This window comes from Mustela nigripes, chromosome 3, assembly GCF_022355385.1.
Source record: "Mustela nigripes isolate SB6536 chromosome 3, MUSNIG.SB6536, whole genome shotgun sequence".
NCBI classification, from domain to species: domain Eukaryota; kingdom Metazoa; phylum Chordata; class Mammalia; order Carnivora; family Mustelidae; genus Mustela; species Mustela nigripes.
In genome coordinates, this window is record NC_081559.1 from 197422280 (window position 1) to 197438895 (window position 16616).

General features: G+C 64.9%; 4 protein-coding genes across 14 annotated transcripts in view; 2 read left to right on the forward strand and 2 right to left on the reverse strand.

Annotated features, from left to right (window-relative positions):
• Nucleotides 1-2896, reverse strand: part of LOC132014405 (transmembrane protein 276) — a 14675-nt gene extending 11779 nt beyond the window's left edge. The window contains exons 1-3 of one of the 3 annotated variants that reach the window (XM_059395401.1): nt 2558-2890; nt 2128-2416; nt 1128-1934 (exon numbers count right to left, since the gene is read on the reverse strand). In XM_059395401.1, coding sequence (XP_059251384.1) covers nt 1449-1934; nt 2128-2220 — 579 coding nt within the window. In that variant the 5' untranslated portion in view covers nt 2221-2416; nt 2558-2890 and the 3' untranslated portion in view covers nt 1128-1448. Of the gene's footprint in view, nt 1-170; nt 245-1127; nt 1935-2127; nt 2417-2557 lie in introns of those variants that run through there. The other 2 variants (XM_059395402.1, XM_059395398.1) reach the window with 2 other exon arrangements.
• Nucleotides 2897-3350: 454 nt separating this feature from the next.
• On the forward strand, nt 3351-10894 carry KIFC2 (kinesin family member C2). 8 transcript variants are annotated; one of them, XM_059395390.1, is made up of 18 exons: nt 3352-3800; nt 4040-4121; nt 4302-4462; nt 4580-4718; nt 4884-5008; nt 5089-5154; nt 5221-5367; nt 5740-5817; nt 5934-6048; nt 6125-6234; nt 6631-6739; nt 6828-6985; nt 8720-8824; nt 8903-9024; nt 9117-9240; nt 9324-9499; nt 9594-9850; nt 9963-10894. In XM_059395390.1, exons 1-18 carry the CDS (start codon nt 3702-3704, stop codon nt 10454-10456), a joined length of 2667 nt encoding a protein of 888 aa, XP_059251373.1. In that variant the 5' UTR covers nt 3352-3701; the 3' UTR covers nt 10457-10894. The 8 variants fall into 8 exon arrangements, with proteins under 8 accessions (XP_059251378.1, XP_059251373.1, XP_059251375.1 ...); XM_059395392.1 differs by having other exon boundaries at nt 5985-6048; XM_059395391.1 differs by having other exon boundaries at nt 5239-5367.
• A 353-nt stretch (nt 10895-11247) lies between these two features.
• Nucleotides 11248-12587, reverse strand: FOXH1 (forkhead box H1). Its single transcript, XM_059392986.1, has 4 exons — nt 12377-12587; nt 11925-12029; nt 11484-11836; nt 11248-11299 (listed from the first exon to the last, which is right to left on the reverse strand). Exons 1-4 carry the CDS (start codon nt 12548-12550, stop codon nt 11248-11250), a joined length of 684 nt encoding a protein of 227 aa, XP_059248969.1. The 5' UTR covers nt 12551-12587.
• Nucleotides 12588-15081: 2494 nt separating this feature from the next.
• Nucleotides 15082-16616, forward strand: part of PPP1R16A (protein phosphatase 1 regulatory subunit 16A) — a 34168-nt gene continuing 32633 nt past the window's right edge. Inside the window, exon 1 of one of the 2 annotated variants that reach the window (XM_059395431.1) lies at nt 15082-15186. The gene's annotated coding sequence lies outside the window, so the exon portion shown is untranslated. The remainder of the gene's footprint in view (nt 15187-16616) is intronic. The other variant, XM_059395435.1, reaches the window with a different exon arrangement.

A 16616-nucleotide genomic window follows, 5' to 3' on the forward strand; every position in this document is an offset into this window, starting at 1 on the left:
CGGTCGGCCCGGCGGGCGGGTGCCGGCGCGCACCCGCGGCTGGAGGCTAGGGGCGCCGCGCGCTCCCGCCGCCCTCTCGCTGCCGCCGCGACCCCGCAACCCCGGTCCCTGCGCCGCCGCCTCAGTGGGCCCGGCCCGCGCGTCGCCCCGAAGCCGCCGCGGCCACCGACCCCGGCGCGGCCGCCATCTTTGTTTTCGCTGCGCGCTCCCCGGCCGCCGCCACCGCCCCCTCGGTCTCCCTGTCACGTGACCGTCGGAGCCAATGGGAGCGCCACCGAGGGCTAGACGGCACGTCCGCCAGACCCAATGGGTGCGCAAGGACGCCCGAGGGCCGGCCCCTGCAGAAAGTGGGCAGGAAGGGGGCGAGGCCAGGGAGACCTGCGGCGGGGCGCGCGCCGGGGGCGGGGAAACCCTGGGGCTGGGGGCGTGCGCGCCGCTTCCGGTCCGTCTAGGGTGCGGCCCACAGGCCGAGGGCCACTCGGATGGACCCGCACGTCGGGGTTTACTTGCGCCTTTGTCCTCCCACACCCGGGGTTTGGAGACGCCGGGGAGAGAACCCCTGCTGGCCACTCCTGTCCCTCTTGTGTGAGACCAGGTGTCCTTCCACCGCCCCCAAGCATGGGTACTCCCCGAGAAAGGGCTCCGGACCTGGAATTTAAACCACCCTTCTGTCTAATCCCGGGGTTGGAAACCGAAGAGGGGTCCGCTAAGGAAAGTGAGGGTCTTGGGAAATCAGGACGCGCCTTGCACAGGCCAGAGGGCAAATAAGCCCATGTCGAATCAGCTCTGGGAGGGGACGTGAGCTCGGAGGACAGCTAGCTCTAACACAAGGGTAGTCTAGTCTTGTCCTCTCCCACCCCCACCGGCAGCCGGTGAAGGTCACTGTCCCGGAGGGCTACCTGCAACGCTGTGCAAGGATATTCAGAGCTTCACCAGGTCGTGGGGCCCAGGACTAGGTCTTCTCAGTCTAACGGTCCTTGACAAGGGCGTCATTAGGAGGTCAGGCTGAGTGAGGCCCAGGGCTAATTCCAGGACATCCATTTTTTTGCACAAGGAAACCAGCTGCTGCGCTGAAGTTTTAGAAAGCTCACCGGAGGACCCCTCCATCCCTTTCAAGAATGGGCAGATTCCATATTCCTAAGGTTTATTGGAGACCAAGCCTCTCTCTGGATCCAAAACCATGGCCTGCCCAGCATCACGTCCCAACATGTGCCTGGGGCCCCATCTCTTTCATTCCAGTCTAGGCGAGTGCCCACACTTAGCCAGAGGAGGGACAGTGCCCAGAGTCCGCCTCCTGACGAAGGCATCCATCCGGGCACGAGCCAACCCTGCAGCAAGCTCTCTTTGGGAGGCAAGAGAGTCCATCCTAGGGGAAGAGGCCCACAGGAGCAGCCCTGTGGGAGGGAGAGGTGTGGCTAGGGCAGAAGCCCCACTTTGATCCCCAAACATCACTCCCACTGCAGTCGCTGTGTGTGCAGGGCTCGGTGGTAGGCCCAACTGCCTGCGGCCAGGGCCCATCGACAGACGTCCTCTTTTGGTAGCAGCAGCAGTCTGTCTTCCTCCAGCCGGCTCAGGAGGCCTGCAGCACCCAACATTGCGCCCCCCCACATTCCATAAGTGTTGGTTGTGAAAACGGCCACAATGAGGATGGTTACTGCAACCACCAGCACCACTGCCTGACCAGCCACAGAGCGGCCCTCAGCACCAAGGTGGTCACCGGCCACTGCCAGCACCATTCCTCCTCCCAGAAGCAGGTTGGCAGAGGAGCGATCCCCGTTCACCCAGTGGAAATCAAAGGCCAGAAGGGGCAGGCCAATGACAGTGGCCACCCAGGCTCCAGCAAGACAGTCTTCATCTGTGCCCAGCCCCGGGGCCAGCACGGTGGCAGAGGCCAACGCCTGGAGCAGGAAGCCAGCAGCGGCCCCTCGACTTGCCTGTCAGTATAGGGATAGGAGGAGATGTGGGGGGGGGGGGGAGCCAGGGCTTTCCTTTAAGCAGGGAAAGGTCTGGGGGTCTCATGCAACTCAGCCGCCCACCACCATCTCCCTGGTCCGGGCAACGGGACCTGATGCAGGTGCTTACAGTTTGGGAGTGGGACACACCCCTACCCAACCCCAGTGTACTCACCTGGGCGGTGCTCACAGCTGCATGGAGAGACACCACTCCCAGTGCCAGGTGGGACAGGGTCGTGCTCCACTCACTCCAAGGCCTGGGGGCCATGGCACCTCGGGTGGTAGTGAATGTGACACAGGAAGGGGATCCAAAACTTTGGAGAGGAAGAAAACGCAGAAGCCGGCGACCAGAGCCCTAAGGGCAACTCTCCTGGACTCCCAGGTTCCAGAGCCCCATTTCTAAGTGTTGGGATAGGCTCAGGCTCATCCGAAACTTTCCGGACCCCTGGGACCCCTGGACGCAACTGTGGGGAAGAAGCAGCTAGTTAGGCGGGCAGAAGAAGGGAGAAAGCGAACCTGACTTGGGTGGACGTGAGTTCTGGGGCCCTGGAATCGAGGTAGGGGTGCCGGGCCTCGGGGAGAGTCGCGCGCTAGGCCCACTCGACCTCGTTCCTGCGCTTGGGGAGGCGCCGTCTTCGGAACCCGGCTTGGAAGCAGCTACGGCGCAGGCTCTCAGCGGCGGCTGAGCTGCGAGGCCCCGACGCAGCGGCGAGCTGTAGGCCAGAGTCGCCCGCCCGCTAGCTCCTCCGCTCCCCGGCTCGCCGGTTGCTGCCCGGTCTCCAGCCCGGCGTCGGCCGGGTGCGAGCCAACGAGAGGAGCGGAGGCTAGAGCGGCAGGGGGCGGGGTCTGGGCGAAGCGGGAGTTCTAGGAGGGCCGGAGGGGGTTGTGAGGGCGGAGAGGGGACTGGGAGGAGGAAGCTCTGTCCCACCACTGAGGTAGAAGGCGGGGAGGGTTTGGAGGGATCTGGAGTGAGGGGAGGGGCTGTGAAGGTAAGGCCCCAGGAAAGGGGCGGGTCGTGGGCGGAGCTGTGAGGGGAGAGGATGGGCTGTTAGGGGTTGTGGGCGGGACTCAGAGGCGTGTGGGCGGTGCTGCGAGGAGGTCTGGGAGGGGGGTTCTGGGCGGAGCTGGGGGGGGCGGTTGCAGGAGGCGGGGCTGAGAGGGGGGGCGGGTTCTGGGCGGAGCTGGGAGGGAAGGGACTATTTTAGGGGGCGAGACTGTGAAGGGATCTGGGCGGGGCTATGAGGGGAGGGGGGTTCTGGGAGGAGCTGGGAGGGAAGGGGCTGTTCCAGGGGGCGTGGCTTGGCAGACGGGCTGGACAGGGCTGAGAGGGGAGGAGGGGTCTGGGCGGGTCTGGGCGGGTCTGGGCGGGTCTATGAGGGGAGGGAGTTACGTGGGGCTGACAGCCTGGCCTCCCACGGGCTGTGGGCTCTAACGGGCGAGGGCGATAGGGTCCCCCCAGAAGGCTGGGAAAGATTCTGAGGAGGGGGTGTGTGGAGACCGTGGGTGCCCCCAGCCTGGGGTCTCAGCGAAGGACGGGGGGGAGGCGCGGGGCCGGTGTCGGGGTGCGGCCCCGGGGGCTCCGGTCCCGGCACCCCCTTTCTTCGGGCACGCGCCCTCCACCCGCGGGAGCGGGGCCGTGGGGGCGGCCGCCCCGAGCATGCGCACGGGTCTCGCAGCGCGCGGGCGCGGAGTCTGGGCGCTGGGACGCGGGGCGGCGCGAAGCGGGGCCCTCCGCCGCCCCGCGCGCCCATGTACGCCTTCTACTCGCTGCTCATCTACATCTTCTACAGCCTCTTCCGTAGGGATGGCGGGGCTGCGGCGGCCGGTGACCCCGAGGACCCCGCCCAGGTGAGCGGAGCGCGCGCGGCGCGGCCGGTGCCCCCCCTTCCCGGGAGCGGGTTTGGCGGGCCCGCGCAGCGCACGTTCCCGGGGAGCTGGCGCGGGGGGAGGGGGGCCGTGCGGAGGACCCCGTCTCCGATGTGGTGTTGGAAGCCGAGACCTCGACTCCCTCGGCCCCGGGTCTCGGAGGGAGGGGGCCGCACGAGCTGCGCACTCGATGCTCAGAAGTCCCGCTGCTCCCTCCCTAGAGTGCGGGTTGCAAGCGCGGGGGTCGCCGCCGCCCCGACCAGCCCACGGCGGAGCTGTGGACCGAGCTGACAGGCCTTGTCGGTAGGTGCTGTCGGTGCGCCGAGAGCGCTGCGTCCCCGGGGCCAGGAGGGGAACCCGCCGCCCGAGAGAGGAAGGGGCTGCCCGCGACCTTTCGGGGGCGGGGGAAGGGGGCCCAGCAGGTGCTTCCCGGTGGCCCGGCCTCCGACCCGTGAGCCGCGAGCCTCGCTGTCCCGCTACCAGGCCTCCCTGGGTGCTCCGAATCTGAGGATGGGCGGGAAGAGGGAGCCGAAGGCCGCGCTACGGAGGTCTCCCTGGAAGAGGCTCTCGTGCGTCTTGCTGAGTTCCTCTCCGTCCAGCTGGGGGCGGAAGAGAGCTCCGGGAGTCCTCCCGACCTGACCAAGGTGAGCGGGGCTGAGGGTCCTTCTCCCGCTGACCCTTCCTCTCTGCACAGTCCTCTGGTCTCCCCGTGCGTGTCACAACCTCAGTCTCTTCTGGTCTGGTTCTTATGTCCTTTCCAGCCGAGCGATGTCCCCCCACTGTTGACGGTGACTGGTCAGCTCTTGGCCCTCCTGGCATGGATTCGGAGCCCCAGGGGAAGGCAGGCCCTGTCCCAGGGGACTCAGCCGGCGTTGGAGGGGCAGTGCCCCACTCCCGTGGGTGCGTCGGGCATAGTGCGTTGTAGAGGGTGCGTGTGGAGGGAGTGAAGCCCACGGAAACGGAGTGGCCCACAGTTGGGGGGCCCATGCCCACCTGTTCCTAGGCGTCCCCTCCTCCAGGTTAGAGAGCTCGTCAGTCTTAACTGCCCGCCCCCCCCCCCACCAGGATCCCCATCTCGAGAAGAAAGCCCTTCCCTTTCACCAAGGGATGAGGCCCAAGGGCAGAACCCTCCCCAGCTGGAGGAGGACCGGAGGGCGTGGCAGCGGCTGGAGCAGCTCATCCTGGGGCAGGTAAGGAGTCCAGCAGGCCCCCGGGACTGGAGGGGGGTGAGGAGGAGATGCTCCATGCTGTGTCCTCCTCTCCTTCCCAGCTGGAAGAGCTGAAGCAGCAGCTGGAACTGCAGGAGGAGGAGCTGGGCCGCCTGCGCCTGGGAGTGGTAGGGCGTCGGTGGGGTTCCAGGAGGGGGTGGAGAGAGACCCCTGACTCTCAGGTGCGTCTCCAGGGTTTCTCTCTCCGCCAGGGGGCGACAGACTCAGAGAAAAGGATCCAGCATCTGACCCTGGAGAACGAGGCTCTGAAGCAGAGCCTGAGCCTCATGCGGGATCTCCTGCTGCACTGGGGCCCCGCAGCCTCCACCAGGGCTCCCCAGGTATCCTCCTTAGCCACTACTGTTCCCGCAGTCTGGGGCTTCTGAACACCTGGCTACCTGCAACATGGCCCAGGGCCTGATGCTGCTGGAACCCTCTCTGCCCTCTCAGGGCCAGAGCCCCAGGGGGTGGACAGGCCTTGGGACGGTCTGCGCAAGGTAGTCCCCTCCAAGAGACCTGGGGGAGGACACCTCTGCCCTGTCCCGTGGACCTGTATAAAGTCGGGAGACGGGGACTCATGACCAGTTCAGTCTGCTGTTCTCGACTTGACGTCCCCATCCCTGAAATGGGGCTGGGGCATGCCCTCCCCCCTTGGTTGGCTCCTGGCTTCACAGCTGACCCGCCCACCTGCCCCCCCCCACACACACACACAGGAGGAGGCAGAGGCGTTGGTGGAGCTCCAGGGTCAGCTTCAGGAAGCCCAGGACACCACAGAAGCTCTTCAAGTCCAGGTGGGCACTGAGCCCAGGGGCCGGGAAGGCTGAGGCAGCCGGGAGGGGGGTTGTCTGAGGCAGGCCCGGTAAGTGCCCTGTTTCCTCAGTGACGGGGGGGGGGGGGGGGGGGGCAGCTGGGGGTGCAGGAGGTGCAGCTGCAGGGCCTTCGGGGGGCCCTTCGGCAGCTCCAGCAGGAGACAGAGCAGAACTGTCGAAGGGAGCTACAGCAGATGCACGGGCAGCTGGCAGGTAAGGGCGGGGACCAAGGGCTCACGGGAAGGCCAGAGCGTGTGGGCTCTCCCTCACAACAAACTCTCCCCGCCAGGACTCCGGGCACGGATGGCTAGCCTGCGCCAGGGCTGTGGGGACCTCCGAGGCCTGGTCAGCACATTTACCCAGAGCTGTCAGTGTTCGCTCAGTGAAGCCCGGGGTCAGGTCAGGACCATCTGCCCCCTCTCCGGAACTCACTCTCTGGGCAGCCTGGTCACTGTTCGCCCATGGGGAACCCCTTATTCTTTCTCGCCACCTCAGGGGGCTGCCCTCTGTAAGGGGAGTGGTAGGTGCTGGAATCAGAATAGCTTGTGATCTCACACACCCTGGGTGTGATCTCATTTCTGTCTGTGCAAACTGGGGTGATAGTGAATCCCTCGCAGGGTTGCCAACCCCATAGGAGACAGGGGTCTTTCTCCCTTGTCCTCAGGTCCTGGGTCTCCATCCTGGGCCCACAGAATGGTGCCCGTAGAGGCCCAGAGCCACCGAAAGTTATGTTCTTAGCACCCCCACCCCCAGCTCCTCGACTACACCCACTTCCTCATATCCCTGTTCCGCCAGGTGTCCTGGGCCCTGGGAGCACTGTCAGCTGGCAGGGGTGGGACTCAGCTCCCTGAGGAGCAGCGGGGGCCCCCGACTGGATGCCCGGGGCGGCTGCTGGAGCTCAAGGGTATGGCAGGCTTGGACAGTGGAGGAAGGGGGGTCTCCCCATGCTTTCGGGCCTGGGAGGCAGACCACTGATGTGATCTCCCTCCCAGGAAATATCCGTGTGCTGTGTCGGTTGAGGCCAGGGACACCCTCCAGCCTGGTGAGCTCGGAGCCTGGCCCCAGTGGCACGGTCACCACCTGCTATCGAGGGCGCCAGCGTCGCTTCCGCCTGGACTGGGTCTTCTCTCCAGAGGCCAGCCAGGAGGAGGTGATGTTCTGCCCTCCGTCTGGGCTGTCCTTCCCTCCTACTGCCCGCGAGTGAGAAGAGGCTCTGGGTTCCCCTTCATTTGCCTTCCCAGTGGCTGAACTCCAGCCATTGAAGGGAAGGGAGCAGGAGGTTCTGGGAGGCAGGACTGAGAGCCTAGCTGGCCATCTCCTTTCCTTCTGGAATTTTCTCTTTGCATCATTTGACCAAGCTCTGCAGTGCCAGTGGAAATGGCACTATAGCCTTCTGGTTTAACAGAAAGGTTAACAATTGAAAAAGCATTTTTTTTTTTTTTTAACCAGGAAACTAAGCAAAATGATCTTGTCTGAGATGATGGCCACTGCTCAGGGAGCTGGCTGCTGAGCGCGGCTCGGGTGCTGCTGTGATGGGGACAGGGCTGTAGTCTTCTCCATCCCGGCTTGCCGGCTGCCTACTCTCCCGGCCTTGGTGGAGCAGGCGGCCGTGAGGGCAGGCAGGAGGAGCTGGCAGCCTCTGCTCTCTGGTTGCCCGCTACAGACCCCCTGTAGATCCGTTCTCCTTCCCCCTCCCCTTTCCTGCCCACCGCTCACCACCTTGCTTCATACACTCCCTGCCACTGTCCACATAGAATTTGCCATTAGAACTTCTTCAGAGTTCAGGAACCAGAGGCGATCGCATAAGGGAGGGAGCAAGCAGACCTGTGTTGGCCTCGCAGGGACACAGTGTGAGGAGAGGGTCTGCCAGATGGCCAGGGTGCCCTCCCCCACTTCCTGGAGCACCACAGCTGTTTTTCACCCTCTCTCTCTGTCTCACATGCCACCCCTGATCTCAGCCTGCATCCCAAACTTCAGCCCCGTGCAGGCCCCGTCTGTTGTCTTCTGGGCAGTCCTCTGCACAGGGCCCTCCAATTCACTGTGTCTGAACAGAGGAGCCAAAGGCATATTTCACTGAGCCCGCTCACTTGTGCTTGCTATCCGTGCCAGGGCACAGAGTCCCCCTATCGGTCACCCGCAGCGCTTCCTTCTGGTCACAGTCTTAGTGACCTCATGGCTTTTCTGGGTTCTGCCCTCCTTGCCAGCCATGAACATGTTGAGTAGAACTTGCAGGCTTCTCGGGTATCAGCCACCTTCTGGGCACAAGAGCTTGGCCATGTTTTGCTCAAAAGGCTGCTGCTGGGTCTGGAGGCCGACAGGAGCCGGGTCCCAGTGCCACCTGCTCTTCAGTGGCCTCTCCGTGGACCCTCGCAGGCCAGGGTCCCAGTGAGCTTGGCATCCACCATCCCGCACAGCTGGGGAGCCCTTTCGGGCTCACCCGTTATGCACTGAGTACTGCTCCAGTCCTCAGGTGCACGCTCCCCTTGAACTCTTGCGACAGGTGGCCCTGTACTCATCATCTCAGCGAGTGAAAACCTTAGCCCAGAAGGATGTCATGCACTCTGCTTCCCAGCACACCTGGAGTTGGAACCTGGCAGCCAAGCCCAGCATTTGGGCCCTTGGCTGCTGCTCCCCTGGGTCTCCCACGTGGCCCTCGGAATCCCAGTGCTCCACGTGGCTTGCTCCTTTTCTCTGTCGCGTTCCTTCCCGTCTTTGCTGGCAAATTCTTGCAAATGCCACCTCCTCCAGGGAGCCTCCTTAATTTTTTGGGAGATCCACCCTTCCACCGTGACCCCAGAGCCATCCTCCCGGGGGGGAATCAAGCTTTGTTCGCTCTGTGTCCCGGTTCTGGGGCTTAGGACCCCCCCACCCCTCCCACCCCTAGGTCTTCAGGGAGCTGGAACCAGCTGTGCTGTCCTGCCTCCGTGGCTACAGTGTGTGCATTTTCACCTACGGTCAGACGGGGACAGGCAAGACCTACAGTATGGAGGTGGGAAGGGGAGACCCTGGGTGGCTCCTGGGGCCAGGGGCTGGGCGGAGACTGATGGGGTGCCCCACCCTGTCCCAGGGCCCACCTGAGGACCCTGGCATAGCTCCTAGGGCACTGCAGTCGCTGTTCCAGGAGATGGGGACGGGAGGGCAACATCGTGTGACTCTCAGCATGGTGGAGATCTACAATGAGGCCGTCAGGTCAGAGCCATGCTACAGCGCCTTCTCCTCACCTTGTGCTCTTCAGTTCCCCGTGGGAACCTCAGAAACCAAACCCTTCCCTTTCTCATCAGGGATCTCCTAGCCCCAGGGCCTCCTGAGCGGCTGGCCGTGAGGCAGGGCCCAGCAGGCCAGGGGGGCATTCAGGTGGCTGGCCTCACCTACTGGGATGTGCCCAACCTGGAGACGCTGCACCAGGTAAGGCTGCCCAGTGGCAACGCACCCCCGCCCCCTCCCACCTCCCAGCAGCCCTCCGAGGCCCCGCCTGTGCTCCCAACTAGGGACGCAGACCCTGCAGTGGGCAGGTCCTATCGCTCCGCCCTCCAGATGCTGAGCCTGGGGAGGAGCAACAGGGCCACCGCCGCCACCTCCAAGAACCGGCACAGCTCTCGGTCGCATGCCTTGGTCACACTGACCTTGCGCGCGGCGTCCCCACCGCGCGGGCCAGGCACCGCAGGTATCGAGGCGCGCACCCGAGCCCCGCGGGTCGTGGGGGCTCACAGCACCGGAGACCAGGGATCCCACCACGTCGGGCTGGCTCGCCCCCGCAGGCACCCTGCATCTGGTGGACCTGGCGGGATCCGAGCGTGCCTGGAAGGCGGGGGCAGCCGGCCCGTTGCGGGGAGACCGAGACGGCGCCCAGCGTCTGCGGGAGGCCCGGACCATCAATCGCTCGCTGCTGGCCTTGGGGGGCGTGATGGCCGCGCTGCGGGCCCGCCGGCCACACGTGCCCTTCCGCGACTCGCAGCTCACGCGACTGCTGCAGCCGGCGCTGGGACCCGGCGCCACGGCGGTGCTGCTGCTGCAGGTGGGCGGCGGCGGCGGCAGCGGCGGCGGGGCGGCGGGCGGGGCGCACAGCCCCCCCCCCCCCCCCCGCCGGCTCGGGGCCCGCCCACCAGCGCGCTCCCGCTCCCCCGCAGATCTCCACGCGGCCCGAGGACCTGGGGGAGACAGTGTGCTCGCTGAAGTTCGCCGAGCGCGTGGGCCGAGTGGAGCTGGGGCCCGCCCGGCGCTGCAGGGCCCCGCGCTCCGGGACGCCCTCCTCCCTCAGCACCGACACGCCCCTCACCGGGACCCCCTGCACGCCCACGCCGCCCCCCGGCAGCCCCCCGAGTCCCGGCGCGGAGAGCGACTCCGGCTCGGCTCTCGGGACCCAAAAGAACGTGTCCTCCTAGCCTGGACTCGCGCCCTGCCGACAGAGCTCCTACACCCTCACAACCTCCTTGATCTCAGAGACCCCCCTCTCCCCTCAAGTTGGTTCCCTTGCCCCAGGAGTGAGGAGGACTTAGCGCAGCGACAGAACCGACCCTCCCTCCCCCAGCCCCTCCGCTTCCTCCTTATCACCATTTGCTGTTATCGGCGGCACACAGCGGGGGATGCCAGACCCGCAGGAGGTGGACCCCGCCGTGGTTAGCCCAATCACCACCCCATCACAAAAAATCAGACTTGGCATTAAAATGTTGTCTACTCCTTTACTGTTCCATTCCCCACGACCACCACCAAAAACAAGTAGGATTTTGATTTCCTTTTCCCAAAAAAGGTGCTGCTACCTCATTCCCAGGCAGAGGAGGTAGGACAGGACTTTAGGCTGGAGCCGAGATTTAGGTCCTCCCTCCCCCCAGCCCGGAGCCAGGGAGGGGAAGTGACACACAGTGATGGATGGGTAGAAGAAGGACAGACGGACAGAGAAAGTGGGATCAGGAAGGGGCTGCTGCAAGCAAAGCCCCTACTCTTTCCAGTCTTGTCTCGGGGGGTAAGGGAGGCATGACGACCATCAGGGCCAGCCAGGGTGGTGCCCGCTGGATCACAGCCCTTTGGGGGGCAGTCCAATAAACAGCATGGATTTTCAGTACCGCTGGTGCCTGATGCTTCAGGCTGCCGTGGCCACCAACTCCTTTTGGACCTCCTGGCCTTGGTTCCCCAGCAAGCCAGGGGCGGCAGGGAGGAAAGCTCCCTTGCCCTAGGAGCCTCCCCGGCTGTACCAGGAGAGCAGCCAGCCTGGGGTGGAGGCACCTGGGGCCCGGGAGTGGCTGACCCACACATCATAGATGCTCTTGTTGGGTGGTACCCCCTGGAAGAGGGCATCTAGATCCCAGAGCAGCCCTGGGGGACCCTGACTTTCAGGGGCCACCCCCCAATAGGCTGAGCTGGTTGAAGGTGGACACTGGGGACAGGATGTGGGCGGCGGTAGTGGAGCCAAGGGCATCACCACATTGGGAGTGTAGATGGGCAAGTAAGAGGTGGGCAGCTGCCCCCAAAGTGAGGCCCTGTGACTCCCACCGGACAGCACCCCAGGATCTGGAGAACCCTGCAGTAAGTGGAGGGGCCAGGCTCTGTGCTCAGGGGAGAGGGGCGAGGGCCTGCTGGTTCCCCTCTGGGAAGTCTCCGCATCTGCTCTCCTGGGCCCAGGAACGGGGCAGAGGGGCCACAGAGGCCTCTCAGAGGGCAGGGGTGGAGTGGGCATCACCTTCTCCCCACTGTGCTCAGAGCCTGCCGGACCTGGGCTGCTTCGTGGTGCCCCGTCCCTGGGATCGCCTAGCAAACACTTTATGCTGAAGCCCTCACTGGGTGGTGGCTGGGGACTGGGTGGCGGCTGGGGACTGGGCGGCCGGTAGGGCCAGCCGTGCAACACGTAGGGGCCCAGGTCCTTGGCGAAGGCTCCCCGCGTGCCCCTGCTCTGCCAGCGCCGGCAAAGGGCGGTGTTCTGCAGTCGCAGCGCTTCGGCCGGTATGAGGCTCACGTCGACTGCCCAGAAGTTGCCCTTGGCCTGCGGCTTGGCGGGATCTTTAGGCACCTGGAGGGAGTGGGGAGGCTTGGGTGCGGCCGTCCGACCCCAGACACACAGGATTTCCGCCCCAGCTCCGACCCTCGCCCTACCCCACCTTGCGGAAGCATCGGTTGGAGGAGAGGTTGTGGCGGATGGAATCCTTCCAGCCCTCGTAGTCGTCCTTGAAGAAGGGGAAGGCGGCCTGGACCTGACGGATGATCTGAAACCACCCACCAACCGGCCAGTCGGCCCGGTGTGCCGTGAGCCCGGACGCAGTGGGCGGGGGGCCAGCACCGCCCCTCCCCCCACAGCCGGGCTTAGGGGACTTGCCCGCCCCCACCCCCCAGAACACGTCTACGCTGGAAGGAAAGAAGCCCCGAGGGAAGGGTCCTGCCTCTGCACCTCCGCTCTTTCCCCTGTGCCCAGGCCTCAACTGGCCGCACTGAGCTCAGCTGGGCAGGGCCAGGAGGGGAGCGAAGACGGAGTCTGAGCCTCGGAGTAGGTGGGGGCCGGGTCTGTCGAAAGATCCGATTCTCTAGTGTGAGGGGAAATGGGGGTCCCTCTCACCTGGGCCAGCTTCAGTCTGCGGGAGGGTGCGGCCTGGATCACCAAGGCAATCATGGCCAGGTAGGTGTAGGGTGGCTTGTCATGCCGCAGGTATCTCTTCTTCCTCCTCTTAGGGGGCTGGGAGGACGAATCCGACCCGGGAAGCCCCAGACGTGGGCTGCTGCAGGGCCCCATGTAGGGGAGGCACGCAAGCTGGGCAGGGGCCTGGCCCCGTGGAGGCAAGGCAATGGGGCAGCGCGGTGAGGAAAGGCTGGGGGCCTGAGGCCGGCGGTCCCGGCGGGCCAGACCCTTTATCATTCGGATGGAAGGGGGAGGGGCAGGGAGGCCGAGGGAGGGAGGAATAGGCGGTGGGGGAGGGGAGCATGCAAGGGCTGCCACAATTAGCAGGTTTCAGTTAATCTGGAAGGGAGGGGCAGGGAGGATTCCAGTGGGGGCTGCGGGCGGCCACCCAGGCCTCATTCCTCACCCCTGGGCTGCCTTCAGCACCCCCTACAAGCTGGAAGGAAAAGCCTTTGGAACGGGCCTTGTGACTTATAGTTACTTTATCCTGTCTGGGCTGGGCAGGGCTTCAGGCGCCCATTTAAGAGCTGATGGGGTTGATTTACCCACAGTTGACCTGCCAAGAATGGGTGGGGCCTGCCCAGAGTTCAAGGCTGAGCAGCTTCCGGGACCTAGGTGGTCGTCGGAGGGCCTCCTGGAGGAAACCGCAGGAACAAAATAGGGACACGTTTAATTCAAGTAATTTTCCCAGGGGCTGCTGCGGGTCCCCAGTGGATTCTCGAGGCCTAAGAGGTCCCTTCTATCCCCTCCTTGGTGCTTGCTAACAGCGGGAGCTGACCAGCTCTCCTTACTCCTCGTGTACCTCACTGGCTCTTCCTGGCCCCAGAGGACTTTTTGGAGGCAGGCTTACCTCCCTTCTCTCTTTTGGTCCATTGGACCCAGAGCTCTAAATGTTGTTATCCAGGAGGATGTCCCTCATTCTTTCGGGGCACTTGGGGAGTGCTCTTGGGTGTGTGTTTGTAGGAAGAGGAAGAGGTCTCCTAGCTGGAGGGGTTTACTGGACACTTCTTGGGGCCAGGCCTTGAGGATACAGCTTCATGGGTCATAGTTCCTGTCCAGGGAGCATGAAAGGACCACCTGGCTTCTCCCTGGATAGGACTGAGAGCACAGGTGTGTTGTGTGAGTACACAGGAAGGCTTCCCAAGGAGCCACAGGGTCCTGGGGCTTCCTCTAGGTAGAAGAAGACATTTCCCAGGCAGGTGGGGGTTGGCCTGAGTGGAGGAGGGGCATAGGGAAGAGAGTGGAGGCTCAAGACTGGGGAGGCCTGAGGGGCGAGCATCCTCTGCTCAGGCCTGCCTATAACCTCTGTGGGTTTTAGCAGGAACAGGACCTGTCCCAGAAGTGTGGTCCCAAAAAAGTGCCTCTGGCAGGTGCCCTGAGACTTACTGGTTCTCTTGATTCCCAGACCCAATTCTGTCTCCTCCCCTTCTCTCTGGCCATCTGATCCATCAAGGATTTTGAGTTAGTTAAGGCCTATGGTCTGTACCATGACGGGAAGACCAGCCCTGCCCTTCACCAGCAAGTTTGCCCAAGGGGGTACTGGGCCCAGGACACCAGCAGTGGTGGCTGGTGCTGGTGTCATGGTCCCCAGTCCCAAGGGAAACCACAGGAGCCTAGGGACACACTTTGTACCACTCTACTCCAAGAATTCAGCTTTTCTTGGGTGCCCCCCCCCCCCGCAACATTACACTTTTTTTTTTTTTAAGATTTTTATTTATTTGACAGACAAAGATCACAAGTAGGCAGAGAGGCAGGCAGAGGGAGAGGAGGAAGCAGGCTCCCTGCTGAGCAGAGAGCCCGGTGCAGGACTCGATCCCAGAACCCTGGGATCATGACCCAAGCGGAAGGCAGCGGCTTAACCCACTGAGCCACCAGGCGCCCAACATTACACTCTTAAGTGGCTGGAAGTCCGCAGCGCACAGCCAGCCGGTGGTGAGGGAAGGCGCGCTGGGGAGTCTGGGGCGCAGTGGACGATGTAATGCGGCGCAGCACACCGCCCCCTTCACTCTCACACTCCTCTCAGACGTCCTGGGGGTTCCTCCGACCCCGTGTCCCTTTGCGGCGTCCGCGGAGCTCTCGCTGAGCTCGCGTCTCACCGCGCGGCACTACGGAGGGGCTCCCAGCCCCGCTCCACCAGCAGAGAGGTCTTCCCCTTCAGTCTTAAGGCATCACGTCCCCTCCACGGGCCCTCCCTTGCTGGGCCTGACGTTCAGGGCTCCCCGAGCCCCGCTACTCCTAAGTGGCCGCTCTCCCCCGCCCCCTCAACCACCGCCTCCGTGACTTCCCCTGGCCCCGGGGCACCCGGTCCTTCCCCTTTCAGGTATGCTTTTCCCTCCGTCCGGGAGGACTCTGCTTTGTCGGGTGGACCCCAGCCATGCCTCAGAAGCCCAGCCCAGACGGCCGCCCTCCCCAGGGGGGCCCCTCTGACTGCTCGCGCCTCCCGACCCATCCGCGCCGAGGACGCCCCCGCCACCGAGAGGCTCGCGCGGCACCGCCCGCAGCCCTCCTCTCGGGGCAGGCCCCGCCCCCCGGCGGATCGGGCCCGCCCCCCGGCGGATCGGGCCCGCCCCCGGGCTCCCGTGGGGCGCCGCGGCTTCCGGCTCTGGGCCCCGCGGACCGGAAGTGTAGCGTTGCCATGGCGAGAGCCGGGCGCGGGGCCCGCCCCCGCGGCGCCCAGTGGAGCGCGGGGCCGCGGGAGCGGTGGACCGGCGCGGGTTCCCGGCGCTGCGGCGCGGTGCACGCGGCGGAAGGTGAGGCGCGGACTTCCGGGGCCCGCGGCGGGAGAGGACGCCGGCCGGGCAGGGGGAGGCGGCGGGGGCGCGGGGCCGAGCGCGGCGTCCGCGGGAGCCCTGGCCGGCCCTCGGGGAGGCGGGCGCCGGCGCGCGGGTCGGGAGCGGCTGCTCGGCTGGCGGCCTGTGCGGGGCAGGCGCCCGGAGGGCTTCTGGCCGCGGTCTGTGTGCGGCCCGTCTTCGTTTTGGCCGCCTGTTGGGCGGCGGCGGCGCGAGGCGTGCGGCCGGGGGTTCGGGCCGGCGGGGAAGGGACGTGCCCAGGCTTTGTGAGGGCGTTGGAGCGAGGCCAGACCAGAAACTGGAGCTTCTCCGGGGTTCCGGTGGCCTCCGGTGGGGATCCTGGGCGCCACCTCGCAGACCAGGGTCCGGGTGAGAAGCACGAGCGCGCCCCAGGGCCCGGCCCCGCGCTCCAGGCCTGTGGGGGAGTGTCCAGGACTGGTTGGGGCCCTTCAAGGCCCTGCAGCAGGGCTGAGGCGGCCGGGGGATTAATCTCCATGGGTGCAGAGAGCCGAGGCGTGTATGGAGTCATGCCAGGTTTAGGGACGCCGGAGAAGGGCTGTCCCTCCTCGGAGCTCTGGCCGTGCCTTCCTTCCTGGATCTTGAAGTTGGGAGTGGAGCGGGCTGTGGGGGCACCACTTTGCTCTTCTCAGTCCCTGTCTTGGCTCAGCAGGGAGCCCTCATGTTCTCTCTGGACGGGACTGGGGTTGTCCTGAATCCCAGAAGAGGCCTCTGCTCCTGGCTGTGCTGCCTAGTGCACTTCCGGGGCGGTGAGGGGAGCCCCAACTTGGGGCCCTGGGGCCAGGTTCTCTAAGGGGCTAGTGACTGCCGGAAGGAGCCTGCACAAAGGCTAGCACTGGGCTCCTCATTGTGATGGTGGTCTTCCCCTTTCCCAGCTCCCCAAGCTCTTGTTCAGACTGGGGTGAGGAAGCTCCAGAAGGTCCTTCCCTCCTTCCCTCCCTATGCATGGGCTGGATCTCCTCCCAGTTGGCTGAACACCCCCCCACTCCCCAGCCCTGCTCTGCTGTATGTCCTGGCCTCATCTCTCGGCTGCCTGGGGTGTGCCTGGACTTTGGTCTCTCCTGGCAGCCTGGGAAGAGGGTTTCTGATTCTGCGGACTCAGCCCTAGATCTGTGTTCTAGGGATCTCCGAGTCTTTGGTCTCTCTCAACAGCCTGTGTCCACCGTGTGTGCTTTTGGTACTTCAGGGTGAGGCAAACCTCCTAACGTCCGGTGACCCAGCACACCAAATACGGTGAGGTGTTTGGCTGGGTGGACTTGGATGGCCCTGACAGCAGTTGATCTGTCCCCACTCTTCCTGGTCACCGGGTGACACTCAATGTTGTTGGCTTCTTATGAGGAAATGTCACAATTGAATCACTGTTTTAAAGAAAG